This window comes from Anser cygnoides, chromosome 1 (assembly GCF_040182565.1).
Source record: "Anser cygnoides isolate HZ-2024a breed goose chromosome 1, Taihu_goose_T2T_genome, whole genome shotgun sequence".
In the NCBI taxonomy this organism is placed as follows: domain Eukaryota; kingdom Metazoa; phylum Chordata; class Aves; order Anseriformes; family Anatidae; genus Anser; species Anser cygnoides.
Window position 1 is genome coordinate 147,011,996 of NC_089873.1, and position 24,946 is coordinate 147,036,941.

The 24,946-nt window shown below is 46.2% G+C and overlaps 1 protein-coding gene and 1 long non-coding RNA gene across 4 annotated transcripts in view; both read left to right on the plus strand.

The window, feature by feature from the left end:
- The first annotated feature begins 361 nt into the window (after positions 1-361).
- LOC106048950 (uncharacterized) lies at positions 362-11,612 on the plus strand. 3 transcript variants are annotated; one of them, XR_007168638.2, is made up of 8 exons: positions 362-2,537; positions 3,523-3,593; positions 4,999-5,171; positions 5,578-5,663; positions 6,505-6,619; positions 10,003-10,207; positions 10,566-10,740; positions 11,472-11,612. It is a non-coding gene; the product is annotated as an uncharacterized lncRNA (long non-coding RNA). The 3 variants fall into 3 exon arrangements; XR_007168637.2 differs by lacking the exon at positions 11,472-11,612 and having other exon boundaries at positions 6,375-6,619; positions 10,566-10,822; XR_001214338.3 differs by lacking the exon at positions 11,472-11,612 and having other exon boundaries at positions 10,566-10,822.
- Positions 11,613-14,404: 2,792 nt separating this feature from the next.
- Positions 14,405-24,946, plus strand: part of SH3RF3 (SH3 domain containing ring finger 3) — a 238,815-nt gene continuing 228,273 nt past the window's right edge. The window contains exon 1 of the mRNA XM_066985177.1: positions 14,405-14,878. Within this exon, the coding sequence (XP_066841278.1) occupies positions 14,483-14,878 (396 nt within the window). The 5' untranslated portion in view covers positions 14,405-14,482. The remainder of the gene's footprint in view (positions 14,879-24,946) is intronic.

Consider the following 24,946-nt stretch of genomic DNA (forward strand, 5'->3'; position numbering starts at 1 on the left):
CAATTCATTTGGTTCCCTTTTCCATCAGCTTGTTTGTGTGCTGGTCTTCAGCTACTTTAGAAAGCATGCACTGCTGACATGAAGCACTGATTTGCTGGCATTGTAGGAAAGCCTGAACTGGTCTTCAGGAATAGGCTGTGTCCGTGTCCCAGGTCCTCTGGGCATTGACAGCTTAGGGGTTTGTGACTTCCAGAGCAATTTCCATAAATTTTGTCTGAGAGCCTGTAAAAAATGTCACTCTGACTCAGTGCTGCCAGGTTGCTACCCAAGGGAAAAGGCCTGTGTTCAGCCTCACTGTTTTCACCAGCACCATACCATCTATTAGAGAGAGGCTCTTTTCCCAGAAAAGGTACCTCTGGAATGTAACTCCCCTGACTCAAAACGACACCCAAAGCAAGTAGCATTTGCTGGTGCTGTGAAGTCTTTTTGTCCCCACGCTTTTCAAATGTGAAAAAGACAGTCCTGTCTCTATCAACTGGATACCACAAAAGCCATAATTCCCCATCAAAACACAGTTGTGCTTTTATGCAACAGGACAAGAGGCGTTGATGAATCTTAAGTGACAACATGACACGGCTAGAAACTGTCTAAGATGTTCTGTAGTTACTGGACTTTGGAGAAAACACAAACTCACAAAAGCGTATTTTTTCTATCCCTTTGAGCCTCCTCAATGCATTAGAGGTGTTCCTCAAACCACCTCCAGCTGTGAAAGTGCCAAAGAACTGCAGGATGTCCCCACGAGCCCCTGGCAGTACCCGGCCGTGCTCTGAGCAGCCCTGGAGGTGCCTGGTGGCTGAGGAGACACCCAGCCGCTGCCCATGCACAGCCCCACTCAGACTCTGCTTGCTCCAGTGCCATCCGGATTGGGACGTACCCAGCCTGGCAGGCTCAATCCCTCTTCGCAAACCCACCTTGCAGCTCAGAAAATTGAGAGAAACACATCCAGCCATCGGGCTTCCTGGCAGTGGCTTTGACAGTCCAGGGATATTTTTACAGCTGATCAGTTCCTCCCACAGCTTTTGCAGTGTGCATGCATTGGTCTAGCCCTAAGATGTGGGTCTTGGAGATGCCTTTGCCAAATTCAGGTGTGCTCTTGTTTTTCATCCAGTAGTTGCTAGTGTTGTTGCACTGCCTGTTCTGCAGGGGGTTACTCTCCAGTCTGACCACAAACCAATTCCTTTCATTTACTCACGTGGAAAACAGGTCTCTTAAATCACAGAATCACAGAATCATTAAGGTTGGAAAAGACCTCCAAGATCATCTGGTCCAACCATCCCCCTACCACCAATGTCACCCACTAAACCATGTCCCCAAGCACCACGTCCAACCTTTCCTTGAACACCCCCAGGGATGGTGACTCCACCACCTCCCTGGGCAAACCCGTCCCAGTGCCTGACTGCTCTTTCTGAGAAGAAATGTCTCCTCATTTCCAACCTGAACCTCCCCAGTGCAACTTGAGGCCATTCCCTCTAGTCCTATCACTGGTTACCTGTGAGAAGAGGCCGACCCCCAGCTCCCCACACCTTCCTTTCAGGAATGCAGTGCAATGGCAGAACATTGTCCTCTTGTTTCCATTTGCCTTTTTCTCTAACAGTGCAAAACCACCCGTTTCCTTAGTATTTCTCTAGGAAATAATTCTTTGTAAAACCTCCATCTACTTCCCTTGTGGTCTCCACAGAGCTGTGGATGCTATAAACTATGTTAACCGAATTCTACTATTTCATTATTTAGCTGTGTATTAACCCAGAAGCCACAGAAAAAAAGGCCAAAGTAGGCCCTGGGGGGTGACCTAGTGCATCTCGAGGTGAGATGACCTGTACTTATGTCACTCCTGGTGGGTATTTCCCCAACCTAGCCTGAAAGGAGACTTTGAGCCCTTGAGTCCTCACTGTATCGGGAGTGCCAGCAGGGAAGGGTTGGGGCTGTCTGTGTAGAGCTCTGTGGTGTGCTGACAAATGCGCTCATTTCCCCTTCCTCTGGGCCACCAGCCCCTGCAGCCCAGGTGTAGCTAAGACATGCAATAGCTCAGTCGCCTGCTGGTTTTTGCACTGGTTTTTTGCATTGGGCATTGTACTGGGATGTGGTGCCACTGGGCTTATGCTTCCCCATCCACCCCATTCTTTGTATCGAGGCTTACAAATGAAAAACTGCCTTTGACAAAGCGTTGTCTCTAACCATGTCCCTGCCTTTTTCATTTGGGCTGTGGAAAGAGATCCCACCTGGGCTGGGTTGGGCTCATCTCCTCCCCGGCAGATGCTCCTCTCCTGTTGTCTGCCATTTAAAAACCTTGGCAAGTGTTTCTTTGAGGAGTCAGATAATAAAGCTGCTTCGGTCTCTCCCTGTGATAGCAGTTCCTTTTTATGCAAAGTTTTCAAAAGGTTCACTTCTCTTTTTCTACAGTGTGGTTTACCCTAAAACCTGGTTGATCTCTGAGAGCTCCTTTCAGCAAGCCACAGACACCTCTTGCAAGCCTGCAAAAGCCTCCTACTTGTTTTCTGAGGCACAATGCAACTCGTTCTGTTAAAAGAAAAAAGAGGGTGAGTATATAATGTCTTTTTCAGAAGGTCTATTACATTGTTATCTTTATGTGCCGCTTCATTGGATATTATGAAAACACAGAGATAAGCACTGATAAAGTGCTTTTCTGCCAGCCACTGGTACTCAAATCTCTTCACGTGGCTCTGTAGACCCACCTAGGTGGAGAGACCTCTGTTCTATCAGTTTCTCCTTGCAGATGGTTTCTCCAGAGCAGCCTGTGGGTCGGTGTGTATGGAGAAGATGAAGCCATAGGACAGCTATGGTAGTTTGTTTTGGAGCAGGCCCTTGGGGTCTTCCCCCGGAGGGTGATGGCAGAGGAGGGCACACAGCTAGTCTGAAGGGTTGGGGGTGCTTAGGAGGGTGATGGAGAATGAGCTGACAGCAGGCACAGACGTGCGTGTGTGTTGCGGGGGAGGCCTGTCTGGGAGCCAGGCAGCTGCTTCTGCCAGCACCAGGCAGGGTACCAGCTGCTCAGAGACACCACGCACACCGAGCTGTGGGCCCTCTCCTCCATAGCTGGGCATTTATTCAAGTTGCTGAGCACATGTTGCAAAATATCCCTCTCTTCCTTTATTATGGGAACTGGTTGCACTACCATAGGTGTCCACGGCATCTTTGGCAGGGATATGCCTCGGAAAGAGGGTTAGGCAGTGATGCTTAAGCTGTTCATTTAGCCAAAGCAGATTGAATCACCACTGGCCTCAGCTCTCTTTACTTCTTCTTGGCATCCATTCTTAGAACTTTTTCTCTGTTGCATTTTTACCACACGAGGTAGTTTAAAAGCAAAAGTACTACTTTATGTTCCTGTGGAAGCAGAGATGCTTCCTTCATCAATCTGTAATAAAAAAATAGAAAAAGCCAAACTGAGCCCCACTGCTCATATAATGTGCCTGGAGGTGCTAGACCTCGTTTTTCCTTTGCCAGGAAAGAGTTCAACTCTCCATATCTTTTTTATTCTTTTATTTTTATTTTTTTTACCCCAAGATATGTGGAGACTGCTTTGCCAGAGTCCACCAAAAGGGACCTGACCCCACGGACAGGAGCTGACAGCACAGGTTTGTATCTCAGGCACTTTCAAGGTACTGATGCATCAGCACATGCTGCTATTCAGTGCTTCTCCACAGCTGGGAAAATGCCTTGCTGGTGTGCCCAGCCAACACTTTACAGATATATAGTGATCTCTGTGTGAGCACAAACAAGGCTAGAATAGCTGAGTGCTTGAAACGTCTCCTTTTTGTCAGTGCTTCAAAAGCCAGCAGCTCCTGAGCTCTGTTTTGCCCACTGCCTCCAGCATCCTGTCTCTGCAGTGACGAAGGATGTGGTCGCCCCTTCTGCATCTTCCCTCATACACCTGGAGATCATCAGCACCTTATTATACACGTATCTGGGCAGCACATCTTGAAGAGTCGCAGTCTTTGATGGGAAACTGTCCTCCTGTCTGTTATGAAGCTGGGGGGACACTTTATACCCCAAGTGCTGCATTTTAGCATGTTATTAATATTTGTGAACATACTGAAGTCAAAGTAAAAGCAGGAAGCAGTAAAGCTCTATCACTTTTTCCAGCTCATTTTGTCAGAAATATTTTTAGCAGTTTGGCACACGATGTTAATATCACAGGACTTGGCTAATCCATTTGCATAAACAGGCAGCTTGACTCATTATAAATCAATTAAGCCATTACAGCCCCACTGACACAAAGGTCCACATTACACTGCCTTTGCACATTTTTGTTGTGTGACTTGGTAAAAAAAAACACGGGACGGTGTGATTCCTGAATAGCAACCTGACTTCTGACCAAAACATATCATTTTTTAGTCATATTTATTAATTGCTGCTACTTGCATACTTACTGTAAATCACTGTTAGGCAATAAATACCCCAATCACATTCTACATTCATTCAGTAGAGGTGAGTTCCCAGCTTGAATTTCGGAGCAAACAGTTTATGATATGCCTTTGTTGAGGGAAAGAAGATCCTCTCTCACATTTATTGACTTCTTACACCAGCATTTCCTGCTTGTGCAGGTTTTTACAACACACAGTAGCACCAACAACATGCAAATGTGGTCTGCAGTGTTACAGAGTCTGTAATTTTATTGATTACGTTCAGTTTTAAATTATGGGGTGGAAAACCTAATCCGCAGCACTCAGGACAGTATAGTATATGGTCTGCAAATGAGGTATAAATGCTGCTCTGCTGCTCCCCATTAATGTTTTTTGCACAAGGGTGAATTATTACAGAAGGGGTAAGGCAATGTGAACTGGCCTTCCAGTTATAAACTATTATAATCTGGCTTCTCAGTGGGAAATAAAAATAGGAAAAATTAACGTGGTTGAAAGAAACACTTTTTTTTTTTCTTTTTTTCTGGTAAATAGCTGTGTGCATAGCGAATATTTCTGCAAATCAAAGAAAATGTGCTTTGATTGCATTCAAGACCTTTTTGTGTTTTCTTTCTGTAAGTGAACTAGCAAATAAGTGCTCTGATTGTAATGCTCATGAGGAAGGTAAATCCCAGAGAAGCGTATGAGGAGTGAATGCTGATTTGTGAAGGGGATACGCACACAGAAAACCCAGGGCCAGTGATCACTCTGCTCTACCCAGAAATTGTGAAAGCCTCCATGTAAACATCATAGGTAAGAAAATCACCTCGAATGGTGGGCACAGAACACTTGACTTATTACGGTGTTACAGACAATATATTTTATACATAATTTCTGTTTCAAATATTTCTGATTAAACAGAAACAGAATTTTAGAGGTTTTGCTGTCAATGTTTTCATCAGCATAATGCAAGAAATTTTAACACTTTAACTTGGGGAGTCTCTTGAAGGTTAACAGTGATATCTAAATGCGTATTAAAACTCATATAAATTTATAAAAATAAGCACAAGGACACTTGAACAGCAGTGGCAGATTTCATCAGCCTTTTTGCTGAATCCCACAGCTCTCAGGATCTGGCAGGTGTGTTTCCCGTAGAAGCCAAAGCTAATGCTACCAGATCTGAAGTACTTCCTAATGGGATTTCTCTCCATACCGACAGATGCGCAGCACTCCTATTTACTGAGGAGGGAGAAGGTTTGGAGCTGCCACCATCAAGCACCTCCTCTTCTGATATCTCTTCATGAGGTAAGAAGTGGGGACTGCTCAGAAACTTCCCTTCAGCGTTGTCTTTAGCTTCTTGCCCTCTGCAAAATGCGTAGGCAGCATCTCGCTATGGCTGAGGGTGATTTCCTATTCAGGGCTTAAGTGCGAAATAGGGGGGTAACTATTGATCCACGGGGACTTGCATTGCAACGGTGTCTGCTAGGGAAAAACCTTCTTTCATGTTATTAAGATACAGGCGACTGAATTAACTATTTCCGAGAGAGAAACTGTGGCCTTTCACCATGTGATTCATTTCCTCTGCTATTTTGAGGGGGCTTGTTGACATGTATAACCTCCTTCACAAAGGCAGGCAGCAGCCACCAGTTTCAGTTGACCTCAGCAAAAGCTACAAAGTGTTCAGCTCTTCTAAAAAATAAGGTAATTAGAGCACAGTATGAGGAACGTTTATGCCTTGCCACTAGCTTTTTGCCTGAAAAGGGAGGTGTCGAGCTGGGTTATCATATTAGGCTGAGTTATCATATTGATTATTTCTGAATAGATTGTTTGCTTCTTTCCTTTAAAGAGCCAATCAGCCCGTTAATTTTGTATGAATCCAGAGAAGCTGATAATTAGTGAAATATAAGTAAATAAGTCATTTTCTGCCAAGACTGCATTTGGAAAAGGTATTTCTTCAGAAAACTTGGCAAACGAAAGAGGATCTTCCTTTTCTTTTCTTCTTCCCTCTTCTCCTAGTTCCACCTGGTGTTTCTGCGTGGTACTGTTTTCTTCAGCTGTCTTCAATGTTAAAGAACTCAGAAGTTACATCAAGGGTGCTAGATACTTATGTGCCTCCCCATAAATCAGTTTTCTTTGAATATTTCAGACTGCTTTTTCAGCTCACATTGCTGGGAAACACCAGTTCATCTGTTAAGTGCCTAACACAGGAAAAATGAAGTATAAAATCAGAGAGGACTGGGAGCAGAAGGTTCCTTGGTAAGGTAAGTTGTAGTGTGAACTGGAGGTACTGTGGTCTCAGGTATTCCCAAGCTGTTGGAAGATGTGGCACCATATAACCCATTTCATTCTCTCTCTGGTGCTGCATTAAATAAAAAGGCAGCACATTTTTGTATAGTAAATGTTGTCATTTCCACCTTTCTAACACTTGTCTACTGAAAAAGCAGCATTCGTGCTCTGGAGCTGTTATTACCAGGCACTTAGAGAACACGAGTACTGCAGAGTTTTTCTAGAGATGAGCAATTTCTGAATTTTAAAGACAAACATATACAGGAGAAGGATAAAAAGAGAGGAAGAAGATAAATACCACATCTCTCCCACTCCTCTTTGTAGGCATTGTGTAAGTAATTATGCCAAATGACCGAGGGAAAGAGCCATAGCTGTGGTGAGTGAAATTTTGCAAGTTACTCTGTAGGGCATGTTTCTCTAGGTGCCTTTGGGGACCTGTCTGGCTCCTCCTCTTCCTCGGCTTGACATTAAAGTCAAGTAAACACAAAACTGTTTTTGTATACATCAAGTCAGTCAGTTGGGGGGCTCAGAAAATACTGAGCCATGCCTACTATTCCTCCAAGAAATAAGTACTGTACAAATCCTTTTAGCCCTGGATTGGAGGCTGGCAGATACTCATTCTAGGAATTAAGTCCTTGCAAGATGCCCAAAAGCTGCCCATGAATCAAACATCAGAAGATCTCTTCCTATGTAACAGGCCACACGGTAATCCTGGCAAGTGTGCCCTTATCAGAACAGAACTTGTCCCTTTATTTATTGTTTATGAAAATATTACAGTGTCTTCAAAAACATATTCTGCAGCAGGTAATCTAGCATAGGAAAACAAAAATGCATATGTCTAATTATAAGAGACACTGTAAAGCTGCTGTAGTGGCACACCTCTTTAGCAATGGCAAAGTACTGCATTATAGATTAAAACAACACAAACATTACAGTTTGTATAGCGTTTCACTTTTATTGGATGTATGTTGCTAAGAAACAAAATTGAAATATCTCTTTTGAACCTGAAGCCTCTTGGGAGCGTGGTATTGCATACATAGTGAATGTTTTTCACTTTAGGAAGGATTAAATGATGGGCCAGGAGAAGCAGGAGGGTTCATTAGTATTGCATGTTTTCCAATCCACTGCCAGTGAACCCAACTATTACGATAGTAAAAGCTATGTAAGGAGCTTCAGCTTGTTCTGGGATGAAGTGTTGACAGCTGCTTGTTTGAATATTAATACAGTCTATTGAGTTATTCCCTGCCTGTATTGTCTGTAGCTCGAAAGACTTATCTGTGTATTGCATCTTTATGTTTCTAAGTACATGCCTATCTGCAGAGATGGTACCCGTTTTGTTCCTAGAGATGGTACGCCTCATTATAGAGAAAATTACAGCCTTGTGCTCCATTAAACATTTATTTTGGCAGCATTGTTGGTTGCTGTTTTCCTTCTTTGATTTAAATAAGTCAATGCTGATTGAAAGAGCACGTGTTTTCTCTTATGCATGGTAATTAATCATTATTCTTCCCAACTTTTACAAATAGAAGTCAAAGTAATTCCTGAACCACATGAAAGAAAATAAAAGTTAATTCTCCTTTCAAAAAAACCACATTTGTTAGGTCAAAAGCATGATACAGAAATGAAAGATTTTGTAGTCCGTAGTATTCTTCCAATTCATAATTTAGCTGCAGATGGCTTGTTAATTTGATGATGCATCGATTAATTTTCAGTGCAGTAGCAGCTTCTGTGGGCTGGTTGTGCTGGTTGAAGTCTGAGGAAAGCTCTAATAATTTAACCATTCAGAACAGCAGCACCCAGCCCTTCTGGTGATGGGCAGCCTGGAGTTTTTGTCTTGCCACACGTGGGAACCACCACCGGGGCACCTGCACTGCTTCGTGAACACGAGCAGAGCTGCTGTGCTCTACAGCGTTGGCCAGGTACATGCAGGAGGGGCCTCCAGGAAAAACAGGGCTCTGGGCAAGCCAACTTCCTTGGCTGGCTGCTGCATGCTGAGTAGCTGAGAAACCCTGATGGAAACTGGAAATATTAATCATCCCCAACTGAAATGTGAGGGCCTGCAAATCTGAGAAATCAGGATGTTGAGTTTAAGTTACTAGCGACTTTAATCTGGGCCTTTAAAAACAACTGCAGCGCAAGAAGATTAAACAACTAATTCTAAACTCTAAAAAAAAAAAAAAAAAAAAAAAAATAATTGGGAATATATAGATTAACCATGGCAATCTCTTCCTATTCCCTGCTGTGGAATTCTGTAGAGCATCTGGCCTGGCACTTCGTTAGTGGTAGGACAGTGATGGAGTAATCTACCTTCTCCCAGTTGTGACAACAAAAATCATAACAGAGGAATAACTTGATGCCATACCTGGCCTCTGCTGTCTAGGTGGTCTTGCTGTGACGGCACGACATCCAGCTTTGCCAACTGAGATGCCTTCACCCTGCTGCTGCAGTGTATTGGTAGTCTCACTAAGTATCCCAAGAAGGTACTTAGTCAGATATCCTCCAAGATCCTGTTAATTTTACATGTGAGTTGGTGGGAAGTATTAGTGTAAGGGAATAACACAAAGAAACCAATGAGCTGGAAAAATATCTTGATGAATGGGCTAAATGAATTCATCACTGACAGAAGTATCTTTCCATTTTTAAGAAAAATACGAGTGTCTAAGTGAAGGCAATTTAATGAAATTTATGATCCATGAAGAAGAGAGAAGAAATAGAATGTATTTTTTATCAGTTTACAGATCTGTAACTGATTCCTAGACAGGGCAAAGGCCTAACAGGTGTCACTGTCCTTGTGACCTGAAAAAGTTATTCGGGTCTAGAATAATATTCCTCTTCAGCCTTTGATACCGTCAGGCTGATTTCTACTTGCATAATTTATTCATAATTTACTGCACAGAAGTTAATCTCATAAATGTTTGAAGCTTTTTTTCAGCTTAAAAAAAAGAAAAAGTTATAGTTAGAAGCTGAAGTTTTAATTTTATAAAAGTCCAAAATGCACCTTGAAACCCATGTAAAATGAATGGGTGTTGTATAACCACGTTGGAGATGTGGTGCTTTATCAGGAGGGCAGGACATGCAGGGAAAACTGTACAAAAGGTGACATCTGGCCTGCCAGCATCCACATCTTTAAAATACCCAATCTACACAGAATGTGATAAAAATTGCATCAAAACCACGGTGGTTTGATAGGCTGGTGTACCAAAGCTGGCAGTGGGCACAGTATATTTTTTGGTGGAAGAACCATTTTAATTCCCAAGTTTATTGAATCAAAACCACAATATCATGCAGAATGTATGGAGTTTTTAACATTGATCTGTCATTTTTATGGTCAAAATTCTTTGGATTTTTTTCATTTCAGAGTTGTTTTTTCATGAAGATATGTTGAATGCATTGGCGAGGTGCAACGGAAGGGGCAGGACATCCAGCCAGGGCTGTCGGGGAAGATGAGGCAGGGCTGATGTAGGGCTACCTAAACATCTGCTGCCATTCAGCTGTGCCGTTAGGCACATGTTTTTCTGACCTGAGGCCGACATGATGAACATACCCGTAAGGACACAGTGGAGGTATATGGATGTCCTTCTTTCCTTCCTTGTTTCAGTGTTGTTGTTAAACACAAAGCAAGCACAGATCTGTATTCGGTGTTAAAATAGCGTCAGGCGAAATGTAAAGAACATCTCCTCCTCCAGTGGTCATTTAAGTTGGCACTGAAAAAGAATCCAGAGTCTGCCTAAATGGATTTTCTATAATTGTCTTATATGGGGGATCTCAAATACATGTCCCAGAATGACGCTGGGTAGACGGTCACACGTGTGTTGCCAGGGCAGGTATCATCACAGCCTACATACTTTGAGGGCAGTGGTCCTGCTATAGTTTCAATAAGGATTTTCAGCCACTGATTCTGTTCCATCTCCCTTTTGACAGACGACAGAGAACTTACTCCACGCGTGTGCAAGGCTTCTACAATGGAAGGGAACGTACATGTAGATAGATAGATCTAGATCAAAAATCTCATCTCCAGCCAAAGGAACAGACAGAAGATCCCATCATCAAACTTGTCCATTTTGCAGAAATGTTACCGTGGCCTGAAATCAGTTTGGTAATTTTTGCTACCTACACCACATTATTTAAATCCAAACCAGGAAAAAAGGACAGAATTGACAGCTCCCAGCCTTCCCTCCTTTGAGTGTTAATATTATTCAGTTCAAATATCCAAGAACACCTTTTTTTTGACTCTAAATGTAAATAGCTCAAATAATGTAAGCATAACCGAACGATCATTTAGACATTGAGAGAAAATGTAATAGTGAAAGTGGACTGCTGTGCCTTCTACCACAAGTTTAATTACATTGACTCATTCTGAAATAATAACAGTGCCTAGCATTCCTATAATGCCTTACAGGTTTTTGAAGAATCATACAAACAAGAGCTACCCATTGCTTGTTATTTAGTAGGCAAGTGTTCCCAAGCTGTGTAAACTGAATAGTTTTTGTGCTGTACACCCTTACAAACAGATCAAGAATACAAACGAGAATTGAGAATAATTTCTGTATAATCAAATCACATTTAGTGGAAGACTGGTAAAAAGTTAGCCATTTTCAATACTAGCATGTAAATGCATGAAGGCAAAGCTGAAGGTGTAACATCCACACACTGCCACCAGAAAATGCCTTTGAAATCAACTTAGATACAGCCACAGACAGCAAAATCTCTCAGTCAATTGTAAAATTGTTATAATTAAGGACAACAAATCAATACTTTGGAATGCTTTGATAGCCTTTGCTCTCCTGTAAGAGCATTTTACCTCTTTGAGTCTCTTCTTGTCTGCAGGTTCTCTTCAAAATTAATGCATCAAGAAGGATTTTTTTTTTGTCCACCATGGGAGTGAGGTCTCTTTCAAAGCCTGAAACAGGAATTGTTTTCCAGCTGTCTCCTCAAATACTCGAACCAAGGAATGCATGGCAAAATGGGCTACTCCATCACTGTGTGTAAAGCAACACCTCTGCTTAAGAACCGTGCTAATCACATTACTTAATGAGTTCACAAATAATCACTTTACAGTTATAATCTGAAGCTAGATGTTTTGGCAGCTGAGACAGGAAATTAATAAAAACTACGTTTCTTTAAAGTAAACCAAAACTTGTTACATCTTCTGTATCTCTTTCCATTCATTTTATGTGTTTTATCCCAGGCTTCTGAAGGTTTCATCTTTTTTTCTATATTTCCAAAATTCTTAACAATCAGAGTATTTCGTTACTTAATATTTAATGTAATATTTCCCATGGTCTCTTTGGCAAACAGATGAAGTGTATGTGATAATTCTTTTCCTTTCATTTCCATCAGGCCTTGCCTAACTCTCATTTAGGCTGAGGCACAGAGCGTATAAATATGTGCTAAATTTTTAAGTGTGAAAATGCTTCTCTTGATATCAGAGGTGATGCAAACACTCAGGAGGCGTTTTTTCTAGTTGGAGCCCAACTGGTAAGTCCCTCCCTCCTCTCCACAGAAGTGCACTTTTACGCATCTCTAGTCCCTCATGTAATTTCTTGACAAATCTTTCCTTCTTTTAATCCTTTCCTCCCTTCCTTTTCCCTCTTTTTCACTCACCTCCTTTTCTCCCCATCCCTCTTGGGCTCCCCATGTCCTCCACCCTCCCCTGTGTCCCGCAGTGAGGCAGCCCTCCAGGAGGGAGCTCCCGCACCTCCTTCCCCTCGCAGTGGCTCTCCATAACATTGCCTCAGGTTTAGCTTCTGCTTCTCCACGACGGCAACCCTCTCCTGTTCCAGGTGGATTGCAGCAGAGGCTCGTCGTAAGTGTGTCAGTGATTTCTTCTATTGAATAATAAACGTTTTGCACATCTGCACCTTTTTTAAGCTGCACCGGTGTCAAGGGAGCCTCTCGTCATCTTTGGGTGCTGGTTCTCCCAGGTATTTTCCCTGGTTTGGGGATATGCAACTGGGAAACTCTGGGAGGCTTGGTGACAGGTCGGTTTGGCTGCAAGCCCTGCGTGACCAGAAGCAAGGATGGATGGGCAGCGCCTGTCTAGTCACGGCGGGTCCTCTGGGTTTACACTGATGTGAAGAGAGTGCTTTCTGCTTATATGTTTTGACAGTGATAAGGCAAACTCTTCACTTCTGAAAGGAGGAACCTGAGATGCCGAAATGCTTCTCATTACAGATTTACCAGCACTTCCCTCTCCTTGACGAAGCCTTTTATCCTTAAGGTTCTCCGTTACCTCTTTCCTTAAATTAACAGTACTACTCTGGAGAAAGCCCAAGACCTTGATACTGTATTTCACATGCCTCTAAGCATCAGTATTATTTAGAGTTTAAAACTGGTGAGTTTGGATTTTCTCTCCACAAGGACGTGGGTTAGATTACTGGACGTTACTCAGTAATGACCTGACCGTATCAAGAGCTTGCCTTCAGCTTTACACTTGCTCCTTCTAGCCTTCAGCAAGACAAGAGATTCAAGGCTTTTCTCATACTGAAATTTAGTGATTTTTGCTGTGTGGTGGCTAGATTAACCTTACCACAACAGGGCCCTCATCTTGCTGTGTATGTCAGGAGTTATTTGTAGGGCCGTAAAGCCGACAACAGGATCGCGTGCAGCCCTCCTGACACAACTCACAGAAATTCAATTCTGAAGGTGTCACCTGAGAGAGGAATAGGAGGGCTTCGGTAAGCCCAGGAATAGAGGTTGTGAAAAGCAAACGTGCTGTGTTACACCATGGGCACAGGAAAGCTGGGATCTGGTGGTGGACTACAAATGCAAATTCTCCTTGGTAAGACTCCCGCTTACTTCAACAGTAGCTTCTGGCTTGAGCAGGGCCGTTTCATCGCGCATTAGTTAAATGTTAATTAAATAGGGATCTTTCCAAAGAAATACTTTGAACAAGCAAGGCTGAAGAGCGGGGCTTCTCCCGCAGCTTCTGAGCAGGAGGTCTGTTCACACCCCGCACATCCAAGCGGCAGCGCCTTATTTTGTAACACCCTCGTGTTGTTACTACACGACGGCGGGGGCACAAACTCCAAAACCCGGGGTCCAGCAGGACGCGGGCACACGATCGCTTTCACCCCTTTGGGACGGGGACGGGGAGGGGGAGCGGGGCGGGCGACAAGCGACACCCCGCCGCCCCGGCAGCCCCCCGCGGGGCTCGGTGCGGGGATGCGGGGCACGGTTCCAGCGGGATGCGCTGAAGCACCGGGGCTTGCGCCGGGCACCGGGGCTCACCCGGCCCCACCAGGGGGCGCCGCGCCGCCAGGGATGGCGGGGTCCGCCCGCGGCCCCGGCCCCGGCCCCCGAGCGGGGGTGGCCCGGCCCGGACAGCCGTGCCCCGCCGACCCCCGCCCCGGGGACCCCGTCGGGGCTCCTGGGCCGGCCTTCGGGGACCCCCCCCCCCGCCCCCAGCTTTCCCCGAGGGGACCGAGCCCCGGCAGGGGGGCGGGGGGGGGGGGGGGGAGGCGGCCAGGCGGGCGCCCCCCTCCCGCTCCGCTCCGCCGGCATCGCCGCGGCTCCGCACGGTGCTGGGCGCCGCCACCGGGGCCGCCCCCCCCGGGGTCTCCGCCGCTGCTTGGGGGCAGCCCCGCCGCCGTCTCGCCGCGCCCCCCCCCCCCCCCCCCCCCCCGGCGCCCCGATGGCTCTCGCAGCGCCTCCACCGGGGCCCCCCCGGCGGCGGCGGCGGTGCTGGCGGCCCTAGGGGCGTCGGGGCCCGGCGCTGCCCCGCGGAGGGGAGGCGGAGGCGGCGGCGGGGCGGGGGCGGAGGCGGAGGCGAGGGGGCGGCGGAGCGGCGGCGGAGCGGGAGCCGGCGGCGGCGGCGGCGGCGGGGCGGGGAGGCGGCGATGGACGAGTCGTCGCTGCTGGACCTGCTGGAGTGCTCCGTGTGCCTGGAGCGGCTGGACACCACGGCCAAGGTGCTGCCGTGCCAGCACACCTTCTGCCGCCGCTGCCTGGAGAGCATCGTCAGCTCCCGGCACGAGCTGCGCTGCCCCGAGTGCCGCATCCTGGTGGGCTGCGGCGTGGACGAGCTGCCCGCCAACATCCTCCTCGTCCGCCTCCTGGACGGCATCCGACAGCGGCCCCGCGCCGCCGGGGGCGCCAGCGGCAGCCCCAACGCCGCGGCCCCCGCGTACCCCCAGCCCGCCGCCGCCCCCAGCGCCGTCGCCGCCGCCGCCGCCTCGGCCGCCGCCAGCCTGCGGGAGCTGGCGGCTGCCAGCCGCAGCGCCCTGCTGGGAAAGGTGGGTGCCGGGGGCGGGGAGCGGGCAGCGGGACCCCCGGTGCCCGCCCGGGCTCGGGCCGTCCCGTCGGGGATGGCCCCGGGGGCGGCCGCCGCGCACCGCGGGCGTCGGTCCCCCGGCGGCCGGGAGCCCCCGGAGGGATGGGGGGGGACCGGGGGGGCTCCGCGGAGCCGGTCCGGGTGTCGCGGGGTCCCGGCGGTGCTGTCCGGCCCCGCTGGGTGCAGCGGGATGCGGCCGTCGGGGGGCGGCTTTGCCCTGCCCGGGGGGCTCGGTGCGGTGCCGGGGTGCGGTGCGGGAACGGGCAGAGCGCTGCGGGGCGTGCGGTTGTGTCCTTCAGACCTGCCCGCAAAAACCCAGCTGCTTTTAAAATCGATGCCCGGGGTCGCATTGAGACGGCGGGGCCGGGATCAGTGCCTCCTCGTGAGCCGTGTCGTGTCGGCCCGTAGGGTGACGTTGGCCACCGGACCCCTTTGGGAGACTTGGGCAGGGAGACTCTGAGCACTGTCAACTTTATCTGCTCCCTAATGCCAGATATATATAGTAGATACATTGAATTATCTTTGATATCTTCCGTGGGATCTGCTTGAGCCGTACTTTAGCGTACAGGCTTTTGACTTGGAAAGGTCAACGCAGAGATTCCTCCCGAAGTCATATCACTACGGTGGATGTTTCAATTAATTAATTTCCTTTTATTTTTTTCCTGAGAGAAATGACTAGACCTGTGCTGGTGTTTTGAAGTTTCGCCTACAGGAAATGATGGCAAATGCCATACATTGTTCCGTAAAATTCAATTTTGGAGGCTGAAGTGAAATATGCTCCGTAATATTTCTGGAAGGGTAGATCTTTACTAGGTTGCTTGGAGTGCAGTGATGTTCAGCTATTTCACAATGATTTGTCAAGTTTAGCGAAGAAGCAAGGCGGTGGGACACCACCCTCTGCTTTTTTACCCGTTTGTTTTTAGGGACACGCGTTGCAACTCGACTTATGCTTCGTCATAGCAGACAGCTCTTGTCATCTTGAGTTTTGTCCGGTTTGATTTCCAGGTAGTCCTCTTGGTGGGAAGTAGGGTCTGCGTGGGGACTTACTGCACCTGCACGATTCCTGTTGCAGAGGCAGGGTTTCTTGGCACCCTGACCAAGCTTTTGTGAACATCCCGCAAGACAGCCTCTGGTTTTTATGCCTTCAAGACCTCGTTACCACAGGGGGTGCACCTCTAAGGAAATGCTTTGGGGGAGAACTTGAGAGTAATTTTATACCGTTGTGCAATTTGTCACAGAAGTTGAGTTGTTATTATTTTACCATAAACAGGGAAGGCTTTAAGAAGTCGCTTCCCTAACCACTGCTGCAGATACCCTACAGCAAATAAAACCCCATCAATGTTCTATCGCTTTCTGACTTTGATTGAGTGGCACTTCACTTCTGTCGCGTGTTTCCGTGTGGGTTGCCATCCATCTGAATTTGATAGAAAGCAAAGCTACACGTGACCTTAGAATCACATTTTGGCTTTTATGGTTAACAACTGCTGCCTTCGCTTGCTGGGGCTAATGGGCGATTGTGGGGCAGTGGGTCTGCTGGGGCAGGGTGGCTCTGAGGCACCGTTTGCTTAGCCTTTTGACTGACCGCGCAATTTTATCCGGGAAATCAATGCAACGTGCTTGATCCTTACAAGGTTCATTACAGTGAAAGAAAGTCTGAACTAATCTGCTTTTAAAAAAAGCAGCAGGGGAGAATAATCCTCCTTGGAGCTGCTGATACAGCTGATTGCTGAGCTATGCTGGAGGCAGAGTACAGCACCTCTCTTTACCAAGCAATGGATGGTACAAACCTGCCCAGAATTTGGCTTTTTGGGGCTGGTACTGAAAGGCAGGACTGTATCCCTTTCAATCTTATATTGGTCTTTGACAGCTTAGATCTCTCAAAGAGCACTGAAGTGATTCTTTCTGTGTTTTTTTTTTTTTTCTTCATTTTTTTTTATTAATTTCAAAAATTGCCATAGATTTGCTGCCTGGGGCTTAAATGCAAATCACAACTATTTTACTAATTAATAACTTTCATTGTAGGTTGCTCAGTGTATAAAATGGGACATGCCATCATGGGCTTTTTGGTTAGGAAGGAAACTGCTAGTCGTGAAAGGCAGTGGCACGGAGCCAAGGTCACTTCTATCAGACTTCAGTCTTGCACAGATCCTCAGACCGATATGTTACAATCACACCAGGGATATGTTTCAATGAGAATTTTAATTAACCTTAGAAGACAGAGCAGAGCCAGCTTGTGCATTGCTATTATGTCTGTGTTTTGCCACTGCACATCTTACACTTCAGGGAAGTCTTCTTTGCATAGATGGCATTTTCTAAAATCAATGAACATTGTTTAACACGTTCATTTGGCAAAACTCTGGGGGGGTTGTATTTCTTTCTCTGGACTTGGGTGGTTCTTTACTGGTAGTTTAACATGGACTCAGTCTCTCCAGAGTGCTGAAACGTGGCGTGAGAGGGACCGGGGATGAACTGCAGCCGGGGCTGTTCGGATAGTTGACTGAGACCATTCTTCAGCAATACTTCAGAAGTACTGCAGGTGCTTTAAGATACGTGGTATGCATCTCCAGCATGAGAGGCCTGGAAATGTTGTTTCCCTACAAATGCAGGCTTCAAAGATATTTGTGATTCTGCCGACATGCAGCAATGTGTGCCCTTGATAAGCCAGCTACTCTCTTAATTTCAGCCTGCAAAAACAATTGCTTCGCCACATTTTGGGGAGTTCACCTTAAAGATGCTGTGTAAATGCAGAGTATGATTATAGACTTTATAAAAGGGTCTGAAAGCTGAAAGAACACACTAGAAGAATGAGAGTAAGGAAATCCAGAAGCTGAGTGACCACCCCAGGGGATAAAACGGGAGGCTAAGAGTGGTTTATAATGGTAGTCGCATTACACACAAGGTTATAATTTATTGGCTCCTCTGTTTCCATTACCACTGTAGAACTGCTGGGGGAATTCAGGTTCTGTCAAAGTAAATGGCTCCCTTAGACTGGTGAGGCATTATGGTAAATCTGGGTTCTTTGCTGAACAAGGGTTGGTTGTTTTTTTTTTTATTTTTTTATTTTTTTTAAGAATTGTTGGAGTTTACCACTTAGAATCTTCTCAGGAGTTCTCAAGGTCCGATAGACAGCTAAATGCATGCAAGTCTTTGGCAATTTCCTCCCAAACCAATCCTCTTCCACTCCAGGTGCAAAGCTTATTGCCTGCTTACTCTAAATACAAACTGAGAGCAACGTCTGTATAAAAACAAAGCAACCTATAAAAGATGTGTCTCGGTTTTCCCAGAAGAGAGAGCATGGCTGCAGTGACAGATACACATGTGGTGCATTACCAGAAGGTGGGATAGGTAACAGCAGACTAAGATGTGCACATAAGGAAAATGATATGTCAGCGTGCTTCAGCCAAGTGACGGATGGGCTGCGCTCCCCTGCCTTTCACTGGGTGCTTCTCCCACATACGAGATCCGCAGAGCTATTTCACGGGTCCGGGCAGAAGACTGACTGCAATTTGCTAACCCAGGAGGGAAGTCACTAACCTCTGGCTTCACAAGCAGAGCGAGCAGCGGTGGTTTGTTACCTGCTCTTTTCAGTTGCTCCATTTGCAGAAATTGTCTAAAAGAGAGATTGAGTCATTACTTTTTATGAGAGCTCTGTCTCATCCTACACCATCTGTATGTTTTTGAGGTTATAGTGGATCAACTGTGGAGTAGAAGTTGTAGTTTTCCACTGCTACGTTTCCTTATTGTATACACCTTCTGATATGTGTATATCCCACACTGTTAGGCAAGAGAAAGCAGATGAGGTCCTGCTTTTATATGCATCTATATCCATTGTAAGCACCAGTGGGTTGAGTAGGACACATTGTCTTGGGCAGAAGACAATCCTGGACTCAATCTGCAGGACTGTTTCTTCTTAGCAGTGCACAGTATACATGGTCCAATAGACTTACCTTTATTTTGTTCTTTTTCTCAGATTTATTTTCTTCTGGTACTACAGTTTTACTGGCCAATGATTGAGCTTTCTCATCAAGTCATCCAAACAGGACTCATACTCGTGGTATCAAGGACTCTGATCTTGGTGGTTTTTGGTTTTTGTTTTTTTTTTGTGTTGTCTTGCAGATGGTTAAAAAATGTGTTTCAGTGCAGGAGATTAGTAAGCCTCTAAAGGGTATTGTAATGAATATAACCAAGAGTTTTACAATTCCAGCAATTAAGGCAGTCATCACAGAAGTGAGTGAGCAGAGGAGAGGGGACTGTTGAGGAGCTAAATCAGGTACATTCATCATGATTCACTGAGCTCTTACGTTTTTCAGAAATACTGCCGTTTGCAAGCGTCACCTTTATGCCCACAGTATTTTTACACAAATGGAGACATTCAACCAGATGCTGGACGTTGTTGTTAACTTCTTGCAAGCTAGAAAAATGCGTGGTGGACTTGATGTGACCAAAAGGGTGACAGTGTCACCAGTGGGCTTTTCCTTCTTCTTTTGGGTGGCCAGCAGCGACTCAGTCACATCTGGAAGAGTCAGGGGGTTGGGGGGGGGACTTTGTGCCACTAGCCTGAGACCCTCCCTATTAATCCATGTCAGTGTGTCATGCCTTTGGATGCCTCCCCTTGCCATCAAATGTGGATGCTAAGTTTAATCCCCGCACGTCACCCCTCTGAATGATTCATGGATGGTGGTAATGCATAGCGTGTGACAGCATTCGGAGTTCAGCAGCTGGTTGCTCCGAGAGAAAATGTACAGACTGGCAAGTCTGAGATCCTGTGCACATTTTAATTCTGGCAGTTTTTGCCCAGCTCCCCTAACCTCCTGCTGTTTGCTCTCTGGGGAGACGTGGTTTTAAGGCTGAGGCCTGAGCAGGAGGAGGGAGCGTGGTTCTGGGCCTGGCCCTCGAGCAAGGCCGCGTGAGCTGCCGAGCTTCAGAGGTCCCAGCTGAAAACCTGCAGCAGCAGCGCTCACCTACCCGCGTGTGCTTTCTGATCCTCGTATGCAAGCTGCTGTACAAAGGCAGAGTTATTCCCGAAGGGGCTGGGATTGTAAGAAATTAAAAAGCACTGACTGCGTATGCCGAAGCTCTTAGGGCTCTTCTCTGCTGCTGAATGGAGGTTGGCAGAGATGGTGAGCTCGGTGCACGTGCTGTAAGAGTGCGGGGTGTTCCTTGCTTCTCATCTGATGGGTTCGGGATCAGGAGGGCTCCTCTTGTTGGCCAGGTGCCCAGCAGGTCCACCTGGCTGAAGCTGCTGGCTGCTAACGCAGTCGTGCCTGCACTCATGGGTTGGGGGGAAGCTGTGTGTGTGATGCAGACCTTGCTAGGCGACGCTGTGTCCCTGTAGGCCATAAAATCCTACAGCAATACGCTATTTATGCTGGGGAGGATTTTATGGGCTAGGGAGGTCTCTAGGAGTTACTTTAGCTTGCTGTCTCAAAACTTTAGGTTAATAATCTGACTACTGTTTTAACAGTGTGTCTGGGTACTTCATGGGTTTTACACTGCTGTGTTTAGAATTCCATCTCTAATTTCACTATTTTTTCCAACATTTCATGCTCTTTTAAATCTCTGTCACTGCTTAAGTTTCAGATAAACCCGTAATTCCTTCTTGCACTCCAGCAACCCACCTGTAATATCCATGGCGATGGGAAGCTGCTTCCTTTTGAACTCATAGATCGCTCTTCCTTAGGAGCCTCTCCTTAAGCTATGAAAGGCTGGTTATAACTAGTATTTCACTCTGATTAATATCTCTAAGCATTGCAATTGCTGACCTCTACTCCACTGAATTCATTCTGTTTTCAGGGGCTTGGTGACTTCTGTGGACCAAAGCTCTTTGGGATGCTCCCGGTTTCAGCTTTCCAGCGGTCACTCATCACATACCGAGCTGAATTTTAGCTAGCGTTTGCTATGCAGTCCTGTTAAAATCTGATATTTTACAACAGGTTTTCCCAGTCTGGGGCAGGCTGTCATGGGAAGAACCCGAGATTAGTCCTAATAGGACATGAGAGCCTGGATGAAGATAAACTAGGGGATTTGAGAAAGCTGCATGACCTTGGACTTGCCCCAGCTCCCACAGCAGCTGCGCTTCTGCAGCTGGGGGAGAGAGGAATGGGAAGAGCTGTGCTGACTGTGAGCCCCTGCTTCGTCCTCAGCCTCACACAGCAGCAGCCTCTTGCCTGGAGCAGTCCTGGCCTTCAGCTGCAAGCTTCCTGGCCGGACCTCTTAGCAAAAGGGAAAGTAAAAATCAAAAAAAAATAAGGGGGAGTGGAAAGCAATTAGAAAAATGTCTTACTAGTGCATCGCAGATCTGCTCCTGGGAATTGTTCCTTCCCATTTACCAGCCCTGGATCCTCTTTCTTCCGCCGGTTCAGATTTGGTTCTGACAGCCCCAGCCTTTTGCTGATGGCTTGGGGCAGCGAGGAGGGTGCTGCTGTGCTCTCTGTACTTGTTCGTCTCTGCTACCGTGTGCTTTCAGCAGCAATGTTAAACTCGTCCCCTCCTCTTTGTGGGAAGTATTGCTTCTGCTGATAGAGAATTGATGACAAAGCTTCGAAATTGTTTGAATAGCTTTAAGAAAAACACAACCACAGTGTATGCCCAATGCTTTAATTTAATCGTCTTTGCGTGTAATTTGATCGTTTTTATTCTGTTGTAAAACAAGCAAACATTAATTTAAAGATACATGTACACGGGATGCCTCTCAGTCCAGGGGAAAGAAAGAAGGAGGGGATATTAATTTTGGTCTTAAAAAGACATTCTGTTTTTAAAAGTCAAGGGAAAAATGCGAAACATCTGGAATGAAGAACATTTTCTGCCCAGTCTTTTGAGTATAATTGGGACGGGCTCTGCAGCACATGGTGATGCACAGCCATGGGGAGCTGCCCACAACAGCCACTGCCTGTTTCCCTGTGCCCAACCCTGGCTATGTTTTCTCCTTGTGCATTGCACCCTGTGTATAGATGACACAAGTGTTTGCACAGCCAGGCACTGAAAAATCACCTGGGGGGGGCCAATATCTACCAAAAGTGGGGCTATGCCCGTGCTCCTCCGCTCCTCGGCCGGGGGTCACTGTCTCAGTGTGCGGGATGCTCGGTGTCAGGCCGCAGGCCCACCTCGTCACATCTGTAGGCCAGCTGCATATGGGTTAAGTAGCTAAAGCCATAGTCAGTTGGCCTCATCACTGGTTTCTGGCACTTTCAAAGCACGGGTTGGCCCCTTCTGAAGGCTGGCCTCTTGTTCTGTCCAAGCGGTTTGGGTTTTTGGTGCGATTGCATTGGTTTCAGTTGGTCTACAGGAGTTTCTGAAGAGCACGTGCCCCCGCGAAAGCTCCAAAGTTGTTTTTGCAGCGGGTCTCTGTCGTGTCCTGTCTTGGAAAATGGAAGACGTAGCAGTCTCCCTCGCTGGATTCCGGGTAGGGGGAGGCTGTAGGATGCACTGGTAAAAAGAGAGTTGGATGGGACTGTTTGCTTTCGCCGTGGCAGTCGCCTAACATGGCGTGACACAGAGGTGCACAGGGACATTCGGCTGCACGCTGAGACAACGGGACGAAGGTCCAAAGCTTGGTCCCGTGGTCTGGAGTGCCTTAAGGATTTGTGTCAGCGAAGACTTTGTCCCTCGTGTTGGCTGTCATTTGGAATATGATTTATCAGACAAGTGACTCTAATGCTGTATATAGTGAATGAGTGCCTTTCTGTGTACAAAAGTGATAATTATGGCAAGAGGTTGCTTCTGACTCGATGCTTGTAGTGCCTCTCCACTGCTACAGCAACAGGCAGGAGAGTCTGATTATTCAGTCAAGTTGCCATTAATTTTTTTTCCCTATATATATATATTTTTTTTTAAATCAGATCCAAGCCGATATGAATTTGCCATTGCTAATTTTAGAATGGTCTGCTTGCACAAGATAACAAATCCCAGCTTCGGTATAAAGAAAAAGTATTTTAACAGGAGGCTGGCTAGATTGTTATCAAAATGCTAATGATCATTTCTCCTACAGTCTCAGTTATTTTCAGAGGGAGGACTAGAATAGACACATCATCTGAGTAGGATTGATTTTAATATGTATTACTATCTCATTAAGCTGTTAAAGTCTTTCCCCTTCTGGACAGAAGTTCATTAATTGCTGCAGCTGATGTATCATTAACGTGGGCTTAGGTGCAAGATGGGCAGGGGGGAAGAGAGATCTGAAGTTTTCAGTGTGCAGTTGTGGTTGTACTATGGGTAAAGATACCACAAAGAAAGGGACACTGCTGTGTCTGGTGTGCTGCCTCCTGATTGCCTTCTGTTTGACAGCCAAAAAGTCAGCCATATCCAGGCACTATTGTATTTAGCTTACTAAATGATGCATTCAGTAAATGTTGTTGAACATGTTTACTTGTGGATTAATTTCAGACTAATTCAAATCAAAAGCTCCTCAGTGAGTTACTGTAAAAAGATACGGTTTTATGAATTTACTTTTTGATTTCTAATTTCATTTTGAAATAGCTTTTAGCAGGCTTCCTGCTTTATGGGTTCCCTTCTTACATGCCTTGAAATGCTTTCCTTGCAACTTGTTTCAAGTTCACTGTATTGTCATCTCTATAAGCAAATCAATATGTTTTCATTTCCGATGATAGTAGTAATTTATGAATTTTTAATTATTTTAACCCAGTAAAGTGGAGGGAAGCAGAAGGTTGACTTCAGCTGACATTTATTTATCTGTAAATAAGGCATACACACACAGAAAAATGTAAATATGCATGTGTGTGTGTAGTATATATATGTATCTTCTGGTATTTGTAGCTGTTGGACAGAAAAGCCTTTTGCATTCTTTTTGCATCCAGCTACAGCTGAGTAAGTCGTGCAGTGTTGTCCCCATGTGATGGGCATGGGCGTGTGTTGTGTCATGGCATGGTGGCTGCTGGCTGCTCCTGCTACATCTCTGGCCATGTGCCCACTGTGCCCCGTGAAGGATCGTGCCTGCTGGAGGGATGCTGGGTGTTCACGTAGGCAGTCTCCTCCCGCACACCATAAATACAGATCTGTGCTTGTCGTGAGACTGGGAACCTGTCCCTCCTGGGATGCTAAGCTGTCCAAATCCATGGACATGCATGTGCATGGATGGCTCCTGCTGCTGTTGCACCCCTTTTTCATGGATGGGGTCCCACATGTATGGGAAAAAAATGAGAATCAGAGGCTGAAGCCCCCATTAGCACTGGGGGTGGGCACTGGTCTATCTGCTGTCCCTTGCAGAGATCTTTGTGTTCAGTGGAGACTATCCGACTGTTCATTCAACAGCTTTCCTGTGAAGAGTCCCCTTCTTTTGCATGCTTCCCTTCTTTTGCATGCTTCCCTTCTAACACAAATAATAGCAAGGCCCTTGGAGAATACAGTCATACGTATGCGTCATAAAACACAGTAAAATAATAGGTGACAACCATGAGAAGGATTTTTTTCTTGCTTATTGTCTTCTGCCGGGTAGGTAATTGTGCCATTAGATCACAGAGGAATTACATTGTTTACATTTCACAGTCATGCATTGACGTACAGTCGGAGCCAATCATACCTTTTTAATAATGAAAAATAGGTACATTATTTTCTAAAATGAAAGTTTGGTACTTTGGGGCTATGCTGCAGAGGAGAAACTATTTTTTTGCAAGCTTGAATTTTATCTGTTCTGATAAACACAGGACTTCCTTCTATATGTGGTCAGTCTTGCTTTTATCTGAGTATATATTTCAGTGGTGAGGCTGTCACTGTAGTCATTGCTATTAACATAATTTAGCACACCTGACTGAAGGGGCTAAGCTGGCTTCAGCATCTGTAATAATTGTACAGTCAGGGAGAGGTCATTTTGTGCTTATTAACAAACAACAACTCAGCAGACAGAGCTGAACGGACATCTCCCACTCATCACAAGCCTTGAAAACCAGGAAATCAGTAGTTAAAGGGGAAGGTTTGTCTCTTCCTCCCTTTGTCTCCCCAGCAGCACACTGAGATGCAGAGGTACAGAGAGCCACAAGTCCTTTTCTTTCCAGTTTCTCTGCTTCTAGTGTTTTTT